This window comes from Metopolophium dirhodum, chromosome 1 (assembly GCF_019925205.1).
Source record: "Metopolophium dirhodum isolate CAU chromosome 1, ASM1992520v1, whole genome shotgun sequence".
NCBI lineage: Eukaryota > Metazoa > Arthropoda > Insecta > Hemiptera > Aphididae > Metopolophium > Metopolophium dirhodum.
The window spans coordinates 105,486,918-105,498,783 of NC_083560.1; the positions used below are offsets into that span (position 1 = coordinate 105,486,918).

Genomic DNA, 11,866 nt, shown 5'->3' on the forward strand with positions numbered 1-11,866 from the left:
AAGGGGCTGCAGATTAGTTAACTACGTTAAAGTCTCTCGTATTTTATGTATACTAATAGTTATTACGTATGTACCATTGATTATTATATATAGTATTATTACCTACATATAAATTATAATAGGTATTATTGTCCATCTAGTGTTTACTTATATATTTTAAATTATATTCATATGTATTTTTTTTAATTATCTGCTTCACAACCATTTAATGTAAAATTTTGGCTTTCATTTGTAAAAATGAAGCTTTTACCGCCATAAGAAACTTTTATAAATGGTATAAAATTCGTAAGTATTTAAAAAAAAATTCCTGAAATAAGAATTTGAATAAATTTACAATCATACGAAAAATGTGAATAAGCACGTTCGGTCAACAACTCTATATGTAAATACTTAAAGTCATAGGTAAAAATATGTTTTTAACGGAGATACCACATAAAATTACAGCATTGTTTTCTTATACAGGCACCTCTGGTACCTACCTATTATCAAATATGTATAGGTATAATATAATATTAAAAATTTAGCTCAGATATGACGTTAAACTACAGATACCTATAGTAAATCTAATCTTTGGTTAGAATGACAAAAAATAAAATTGTCCCACCGAATTCCTCAAGTTACGACAATATAGTGGGGTACCTATCAATGTATCATATTATATAAAGCGTCGCACGACATTGTGGATAGCTGTCAGTTTCACGGTTGTCAACATAGTAAGCCAACAGAAATAAGGTACACACTGCTGCAAAATGATGGACGTCAAATATTTTATAATATTCCAAGTCTTTTTCACTTTTGGAACTTGGAGTTCTTCGGCAAATGTTTCAACTACTGCTACTTGTGACAGGTAAAAATGTAAAATAGGTCTTAAATTATATTTTTGTTATATTTTAATTCATTTGGTACAAATAGAAATTCACATATCGATGGTAAGACGTAACAGTTGTAATTCACAAACGTAAAAATTTTACAAGAGAGCAATATTAAGATTTTTTAAACCTAATAATTTTGTGTTAGAGTTTTTATCCTTTTTGTTTTTGGTGGTATAAGTACGTATAATTTAATATTCTATTTTTTTTAACGTAATTATATTGTTTTTTACAATTGAAATGGCACATGTTATAAATGGAAATTATAATTTTTTCGCCATGAACATAGTAGTTACCGGGTTTGTTCATCGGGACATATTAATAATATTGTTAATTTAAATAATACTTGAATTAGTTAATGATATAAATAATTATAGTTTACTTAAGACAAATTAATTTGATAAATAAAATTAAATAAATGTATTGTTGTTAAATCGTCATAAAACAACAAAAAAAATTAGAATTTTTTATAAAATACATTTTTAAATTTTTTTTTTGTGGAAAAATCCCGTCTTAAATGATATTCTATAATTACAAAATTTATCATATGTTCAAATGTAAAAATTATAAATATTTATCATTTATAAGCTATGAGTAATAAACTTATAATAGCTTATAATATATAATTTGTATTCAAAAATAATTTATTGTCAAGTTCTGAAGAAAAAAAAATTATTTTATTTTATTTTATCAACACCTGAATAAGTGTAATAATAAAAAATAAAAATAAAAATCATATTTTACTCTTAAGACTGTCGGAGCAGACGATTTGGAATATTTGCATTTTATTACATATGGAATAGGCATCTAAAAACAATTGGACGGTATGTGATAGAGCTAGGTTACCTATGGTTAAAACTTAATAAAATATATTATATAATTGAAAAAATATATTTGTTTTTTGAATACTTACATTTATTAAGAACAATTTTGATTTTAAGGCTTGTGAGATTAAAAAAAAAATTTTTCAACATAGGTAATCTAGATAAAAACTAATAATAATCATAGGTATTTAAATGTAGAATAGTAGGTAATAATTGGACATCGCGGAAGTACAAAAACATAAAATAATATATCAACTTTGACAAGTGTTTGATATGTTTCAAAAGTTTCAGAATACAATTAGGTAAGGTTTTTAATGCAATATATTTTAAAAAATGTTCGCTACTTTCTTATGTTTTAATATAGGTAGGTGCATTTTATATTACACTTTAAAAATTCTTATGCTGGGGTGCATGAAATATTGATTAATTTAATCGTTCAATAAAATTTAACCAATTAACCTGCACCGGCCACTAAATCATGTTTAAATAACAACTATCCCAATTTTAATTCAATAATAGTTTAGTCATTGTTCATGCAATCCGGCATTAATCTTTACAAAAAAAATTAAACATAAATATCTAATTGTTATTCATGTGAATATATTTATATTGTATACTCTATAGCAGTGTTTCTCAAACTATAGGTCTTCAGTCAATTTTTGGTGGGTCATGAAAATGTTTTGAATTATATATTAAATTAATATTAAACATATAATTATGTTATTAAATAAACGTATATTATTATAGTAATATAGTACCAAAAATTACGTGGGTAATAAATAATAATTCGTCGTATATTTATTTATTACGACGGGTATTAATACGCCTCATTATTAAAAGTACATTATTTCGTAAAAATATATTGATTATAAACCTACAAAATAATAAATACCTAATAAAAGTAATAAACAAATTTTGTTTTTTATAACTACTTTTTGAAAAGTTAAACCACGTTGGTCGTGAAAAATTTTTCGGAGGAAATTTGGGTCGCGGTACAAAAAAAATTGAGAACCACTGCTCTATAGTATAACAATTAAAATAATATTACAGCAATAGGTATATCGTTATATGTTTTCAATGATGTTGTATTTTATTTAAGGTGTTCCTATAAAGTCGGTCAAAAAAATATCGTAATAAACAATATGTGCAAATTGTACACAATGTTACTTAACTATATTATCTAAGTCAGAAACTTACATTTAAAAAGACGCCTCGATTAAGTTCTAGAAGTTAATGTCAGTCAACCTTAAGATTTTTACAGAATTAAAATTTTCCAGGTCAAAGACTCAATTTTTTTTCACAGCGGACGCAAAATTTTTTACTAAACGTTATTTGGTATACGGACATATTTTTGTTTTTAATGGGTTCACAAGAACTGATACTGGTCGCGTATGTGAACTGCAGCGCACATCAGTCTTATAAAAAACACTTTTATAATAATTGTATTTAAAAATACAGATAAATGAATAAAAATGTGTATATTTTAATACCTATTAATTATAAAATGAACGGTTCTTACCTAATGAAATATAAAATAAACAATTTATTCGATTTTAATTGTATTGAAAATAATATAATGATTATCAAAAAATAATCTGAAATATGACTAAATAATTATTTTGAATTTTAGCAAGGTTTACTAAAATAGTATTAAATTAGTATAGTAATAAATAAATAAGTAACAGTTAGCTTAAAATTAATCTAATGATTTTTTAAATTCCATTGTGTACCTTAAGTCAAATGATATAGGTACCTACGTAAAAGTTTCAAGTCCTCGAAAGAACTATCTATGAGGAAATCCGTATTCAATTTTAATGTCTTACCTACACAAATTAAGTTTGTATACATTAATTTTAACAACAAAATAATTAAATTTTTTTGTAATATTGACGAATTTCTTCATAATTTAATCTTTAGACGCTCATATAACAAAATATGGGTACAAACGAATAAATTCTACTCGTACCTAGCCATCTAGGTATATAACTTGTTTAATATTTAAAACAAAATTTAAAATCTAATAGATGTATTATCATTCTGCATTTAAACTCAATGATATAAATTTATTAATAATGAGTAATTTTATAAATTACGTACAATGTTATATATGGCCATTCCTCGGAGTCACGGAGCGTGTGTTGTAGAATATCCCGTGTGCACATTATAGAATAATAATAGGCTTGCAGAACATTGGATACTTGTAAGTATTTTATGACCTGTTATTATCATTATTGTGGTGAATGGTGATAGCATAAATTAAGATTTTACATTTTATTTTTTCCGTTATAAATCATGCGCTATTATACATAGTAGGTACTTACTTATTTATACCTATTTATCTATAATATAAATATATCATATTATTTCATATACTATTGCAGTGATCCATAATATTAGATACACTCCTATACTCTATATTATATGTGATTATATCATATTATTATCTTTAGCGCATTTAGTTGTAACTTGCCACTGATTTTTTGAATGATAATGCACCCAAACAAAAAAATACAGAGTAACTTGAATGTTTAAGATAAATAAAACACGTTTTAGACGGTGATATATTGGGTATATTATGGTATATTTTAATTATTTATCAGGCATGCTTTTGGGGAATTTTTTCAGATAAATATATTTAAGTACGAGTAATAATAAAATAATAATTGAAATAAATAACGTAATGGTATGCATAAATAAAACACATTTTAAACATGTTCTATTAAATTCAGGCGGTCTACAGCCTTCACAGCTACACCCATAAATTCATAAATGCTATATTGAGTTAGATTTTCCAGATATTTTTTTAAACAAAATACACTTGGTTTTTGAAAGTTTTTGTACTTCATGTATAATTTATACCTCTTTATATTATTATTTGAGGTAATTACCAACACAAAAAAAAATAAAATGTAAAATTGAACAGATTTATTAGTTTTATTTTTAAGCTTTATGATTTATGAGAAGAAATTTGAAATTCGGCAATAAATGGGTTATGGAAAATACGACATTGTCAACAAATCTAAACGCGTGTATATGACCATACTAATAATTTTTTAAATATAATACATACAAATATATTTATTTAAATTAATATATCATTTTATAAGTTAAGAACATTTATTTTATAATCTCAGAACTACAGTAAACATTGAAAATTGGTTGTATTTACTAAGTTTATGTCAAACATCAAATAGATAAGCTTTAATCTGACCAAAATGTATCGAGGAAAAAATCGTGGTTTCAATTAATTAGTTATCTTAATAATTTACCTTACTTTTATGCAAGGATATTTATATTTTTACATCTATTAAATTGAGAAATTAAATATCTGATAAAACCTTTAACGAAATGTATACTTGTAATTTGTTTTTATAGTTTATGTTTGATACCTTAAAACTTAAACTTTAAGAATACGGATTATCTTCAAAAATGACACAATATTATATCTTATATAAAAAAAAGTAGTTAATAGTTTGAAAAAAGGACATTTAAATTTAGTTACAGTGAATATTATTAAGATAAAATTAATAGTACCTATTAGATTAATTAAAAACATTCTAATTTAATTTAATAATTTATATTAATATATTTTTGTTTCAGTAAAATTTTCTGTCAAGGACCTATTCTGCATACCGTACAGATGTCTAAACTATTTCATGATTCTAAGACTTTTGTGGACATGAAAACTAAATGCAACTATGATGTTATTGAAAACCTCTTCATTTCAACCGAGTGGAGCAAAGATCTAAACATTCTGAATGAAACCATCAACACATGTTTCGAGAAAGAAGATTCTGAATTAAAAAAATGGATTCCTACTGATTGGGTCGAACATCCAAAATTTCTTGAAAGCATTAAGGATAACGATTTAAAAGACTGGGCAAGTAAAATAAATGTAATATGGACAGAACTCGGTAGAACGATCATAGATGACGTCCGCTTGAAACCCACGAACTATTCATTAATCTACGTACCAAATCCCTTTATAATACCAGGTGGTAGATTCCGTGAAATATATTATTGGGACTCGTTCTGGATAATTAGAGGCTTATTAATATGCGAAATGCATATTACTGCAAAAGGTATGATAAGTAATTATATCTCAATGATTAAAACGTTTGGACATGTACCAAACGGAGGTAGAATTTACTATGCTAAGCGATCTCAGCCCCCTATGATTACACCCATGATCAAAAGTTATGTCGATGCAACAAATGACATGACATTTGTGATAGAAAATATTCATGCATTAGAAATTGAATTCCAGTACTGGATGACACAGCACAACGTAACAATTAGCAAAAACGGAAAAAATTACACGCTTGCAGTATACAGGGATTATTCAACAGGACCACGGCCCGAATCATACAGGTAAATACAGTTTTGTATTTCATAGAAGTTATCTCAAGTTTAATTTATGGGCTTATAAATATTAATTGATGTTAATGATTATTTTTGATTGAACACTAGCATGGGGGGAATTAATAATTCACGTTTTGTTATGATTTCAAAATTATTTAATTTTTCTGTGGCACAGTGTATATTAGGTACTACCTATTTGCCTACGAATCATACATATGTAATTTGGGTTATTAGTAAATATCTATAAATTTGAAATTTTTATAATTTCAAAATATGTTTTGTATAACAGGGAAGACATCACGAAGGCACAATTCTTTAAAACTGAAAGTGAAAAAGAAAATTTTTACTCTGAGCTCAAGGCTGCAGCGGAATCGGGTTGGGACTTTTCGAGCCGTTGGTTCATCCTAAATGGAACAAATAAAGGTAAATAACTTACTAGTTTTTGTATTTATTATAAATATTTCCAACGACGCTTAAAATCGTTCAAAATGAATTGTGCTTTCTGCGTTTGCTTGATTATCGGTAAAAAAAGTTTCCTCTGTTAGATACTGTAAAAGTAACAACAAAATAAAATAAAAACGCCATTTATTTTAAAACAATAGATTTGGGCTCAGCGTACTTACTTCTATGTACTTATAACTCTACCGGACATTTTTCCTTGTATCTATAGCTCAAGCGAATATTATGTATGTATGGTTTTTATTTCTTACTATCATTAATATTATTTTACAAAATACACTTTATTTTACCACGCGTGTGCGGAAAATGTGTAGGTAGTGTATAACAATACATTAATATTATAGTTAGGTACCTGTAGAATAAAATCTATAGTTTGAAAAATTATTCGCAATACCTACCTACTATTAAATAGTGATTTAAGTTTGAAAAAATTTCAGTTTTGTTATTTTCTTAAAAAGTACTTACCTGGTATGTTCATTTGACACAAACAAATTAACTTCCGAACATTTCTCAAATCACCTTTAATGTATAGCTCTGAACAAATATGTTAAATAACATTATATCGTATTATTTCTTTCATATAATTACAAATTTTATTTGAGCATTTGTGGCCTTCCTATTACACATATTATTACTTAATTATAACTATTTAATAAATTTGATCCAAACTAGTTTACATAAAAAAATCTTGCATGTAGTGTTAAATTCATTAATTCATTCGGAATACTTAAAAACTACCTAAATATTATAAATTAAAAATGCATGTTGGATTTAAAATTGTTAATTTTGTATTTACATTACTTTTATAGAAATATACGCATTTGAAATTGTTGAGTAGGTGGGTTTTATAAATAGAAATCTAAATCCTTTTGAATAAAATAATGATATTTTTAGTATATCAACTATAGTTTAAAAATCGTACCAAGCATCATATTACATATTATAGCCTATAGGCAAGACTTTAACGAGTTAAAAATTAAAATTAAGTTAAAATTTTAAGTTAATAGTAACGAAGTTAAATAATTCGTTAATTTTTGTTGTAACTAATTTTTAACTTAACTGTTGTATTCTTAACAAATTTGACGTGTTACCTTCGAGCTTATTTTATTAATTAATTGTTTTAAATTATTAATTGTATACTAACCATTTATTTATAATTTTGTTGCGTTATGAAATATTATAATTCATAAAAATGTCCAAGAATATTAATGATTTGTGCAGATTTATAATTATTTTCTATTGATATATAATAAGTATTACTATATATTAGGTATGTATAGTATAATATAGTCGTATAGGTAAGTTAATTTACGATAGTACGAGTTGCAGGGTAGTGACTATATAGTGGGTGTTACTAATTTACGAATTACGATTCGGTGTCTTATGTCCTAGCTGGTTCATGAGACAAACAAAATAAGTAGCTTAAAATTTTGGCCGCCTATTATATTTATTATTTAAATAATAGTTGTAAAATTATGAACATAGGTCTAACACAGATTATTCAATACAACATTGGACATATACTTATATATAATTATTATTTATTGATATAAAAATGTAATATTATAATAATTAAAATGTATAGTCATATAATACAATTTCCGATTTCGTATTCGTGTACCTATAAATATTAATTAGGTAGTGTTCTTGTCGCCATTACACAGATATTACACACACACACATTACTTGGAATGATTAAAATTTACTAATAGGAAAATAATATTTAAAAATATGTAGATATATAAATCGGATATCCAAAATGGAAAATTATAAAATATATTAATATAACTAGGTACTATAACTTGTAGGTTCAGTTATAATTATACTATTTTAGCTGACCACTTCTTTAATTATTGGGGGAATAGTTCAGTGAATAGTTGATTTGTCAACTACCGGCCCTAAATTCTCTGTAAATACTACTTGCGGCTATGTCTCATATTATATGGGCCCTAATCATAAGTACATTATAAGTTAAATTAATTTCATCTAAGTTAATTCGTCTAAAATCTAAAATCGTCCAAAAAATATATAAGTTGTTTTTTAGCTTTACTTTACTTACATCTTCTTAAATTAACTATTAACTTGATGAGTTGAAGCTATATATAGCGGTAAGTGTGTAGATTGTATAAATCTCGTTATGTTAAAACTCGGAGGAAACAGAAATAAGTTTGAGATATTGAGTCTCACACGGCTACACAGCCATTTGTTGTTTCCGTCTTAAAAGTGCGTAAGCAGATCACGTTTAGCTTCGTTAGTTTAAAAATAAGGTGACTGACCTACTATTAAACTTGATGGAAAGAATATTATCTGTGTTTGTGTGTAGGTTTTTAAGATGGTTAAATTTTTTAACAAGTTATGCGTATATAAGATGGTGTAAATTATAAATGCTTATAACTCACTTGAAAACTGAATATATATTTATAAATATATATATAAAATTTAAATAACTCATGTGATCTGCTGATCGTAAATTTGCAATTTTACATACTTGTAAGATGGAGATAACAAGTATCTTTGTAGCGGTTCTTAATGTAGTTACATAATGTTGATATTACTTCAATGGGATTTAAATTGAGATAGATTAGTTAAAAGTTACTCGTATTTTTTTCGTTAACTCATTAAGTTAAAAGTTAACTTTGAAAAAAAAAAAACTTAGCGTTAGTGTAAAGTTAAAATTTGCTAATCAAAAATAAAAAATTCTAGACACATAATAATATGCTTTATTATAATTTAAAATGATACATCAAAGTAAAAACCCATTCAAAAATTGTCATTATTCTTCGAACAAAAATTAACTTACTTTAGATACTTTTGAAATAAAATTAACTTGAAATTAACACGTTAATCTTGAAAAAAGTAACTTATTAAGTTAAAAGTTAATTTGAAAAAAAAAAATTAACAAGTTAATTGATTTAATTAAAATTAATTTCACGTTTTAACTTAATTTTAACTTTAACTCGTAAATCCCCAGCCTTGCTAATATATACCTACTACGATAAAAACTACTTAAACATTATGAAATTTGAAACAAAATATATACTCTTCAGTCTTCACGAAAAAGTTTTTCTTTTTAAGACCGCTTTTCCTTAATTTATTTAAAGCGTTTTAGTGGGAGAAAATATAAACAAAAAGTATAGAAATAAAAATATTTGTCTATAATTCAGTTTATTTTATTTCAAAAATATCATGTGTTTTAAAAAATAATAAGATATCACTAATTTAATGAAAAATTTTAATGATAAAATATATTATAAAAGTTGTAGGTACATATAGTTGTATTTCTGAACATTTTTAAATTTTCTAAAAATGGGAGTGAAGTTGGCATGTAAATTAACGCAGATGACGAATTAAGCTTGGATAAAAATGTATATAATATATATAATTGCGCGTCATAAATAAAATGTAAAGCATAGCTTATATATTTTTCGTCGCCTTCAATAGGCTTTTCTGTATATTACAATATTTTTAACTAAAGCATTATTTGCCTAAGCTTGTTAGTCACCAATTATATCACGAATATAGGATCACGGTGGATGGTTGCATTATTTTTGTTAACATCGGTATATATTTTCATCTAATTTATTTGTTAAAATAAAATCAATTTATTGGTTTAAGACTGTTTTATAAGTTTAAACAAAGCTTAAAGTATTGATTAGTAGGTACCAGCAAAACTACAATACTGCATTGTATATGATAAAATGTCAATTATATAAAGAACTATCGTAAATACTAAGATATTAAGAATATAATGTTAGAATGTTATGTCTATATATGATGTGGTAATTATTACAATTATAAATATTACCATTATTACCAATATTTTTCTCTTTTCGTGCACTATTTCAACATAGTTTCATTCACTATATATTTAATGTAAAGAATATGAAAATTTATTCAAATTACAGTAGGCTTAACTATTATAGTTATACTTTCTAAAGTCTATGTCATAAATGATGTGTACCTAAAATGTGTTATCACGTTTATTATACTCAACTGATAAACGTTTTATTTATTATATTTTTTCTAGAAACATGTCCACAACGATTAATATGCAGCATAATATTAGTTTTATTTTACTTTTATCTGTCATACACATAATTAAAACTTGATCCCGAATTTGATAGTATACGACGTCTCAATGATATAAAATATAATAAGGTACTTCATTTCTGATCAATATATGATTTTCATATTCCCCACATCGGTTGGAAAATGATTTAATTTTGTTACCCTATAATTTTTATTTTTATTTTTTTATCTAATTTACATTAAAAAATGTAATATTTGAACTCAATGGTAAACGAGCGATGTATTAAATATGTAAATATATTTTATGTGTGTATCATTATAAAATGGGAAAGGGGAGTGAGATAAAGTGTCATTAAATCGGATAATAAGTATTGTCTTAGGTTATGATGTGGTCAAAAACGTTGCATAGGTACAATAACTGATGTCATTGTATGATTGCAGGAAACATCACAAATACAAAAACGAGGTCAATTGTCCCGGTAGAGTTAAATGCCTTAATGTTTTGGAATGCTAAAATATTGAGTGATTTCTACCGAGAGATGAATAACACTGTAAAGGCTTTGAAATACGAAAACATTTCTTTGGAATGGAACGAAGCAGTGACAGCTGTTCTTTGGGATGAAGAAATCGGAGTGTGGTTAGACTTCGATGTAATTAATAATGTTAAACGTAAATATTTTTATCCTACAAACATATCACCATTATGGACTGGATGCTATGCAAAAAACCAAACCGAATACTTCGTCACAAGAGTGCTTGACTATTTGAACAAAGCGGATGTACTGAAGACTCATGGGGGCATACCAACCACACTTAGCGAATCGGCTGAACAGTGGGACCAGCCGAATGCTTGGCCCCCACTCCAATACATCACAGTTATGGCGTTAGAGAACACTGGTCATAAAGACGCGAAAAAAATTGCGTCAGAACTAGCGTCCAAATGGTTGTGCACAAATTATGTGCCATTTTACAACACTTCTAAGATGTATGAAAAAGTAAGTCCGATTTGATGAAACAGCTGAATAAAACAATTTATAGGGTAGAAAGGGGATACTGTGCAGTGTAAACAATATTATTTTAATTTATTATAAATATAGGTACATTTCATTAGGCTGTTTTTGACTATCAATTTATATTAATAATTCACAACGTACATAACCATCATAAGGGTATAACTATTTGAGGCAAATGCTTAAAGTTGCTAAAAAAATATGTGCACAAACATATCAATTGGTCTGCAGGACAGTAATTGAACATGGTATAGGTGGTTTAACTGATAGGCAGGTTTCGGGTGAATTGTAGACTGTAGGGTCTAAAATACAT

At 26.0% G+C, this 11,866-nt stretch overlaps 1 protein-coding gene across 1 annotated transcript; it reads left to right on the forward strand.

The window, feature by feature from the left end:
* Positions 1-5,333: 5,333 nt before the first annotated feature.
* Positions 5,334-11,553, forward strand: LOC132937846 (trehalase-like). Its single transcript, XM_061004416.1, has 3 exons — positions 5,334-6,064; positions 6,345-6,478; positions 10,985-11,553. Exons 1-3 carry the CDS (start codon positions 5,334-5,336, stop codon positions 11,551-11,553), a joined length of 1,434 nt encoding a protein of 477 aa, XP_060860399.1.
* The last annotated feature ends 313 nt before the right edge of the window (positions 11,554-11,866 follow it).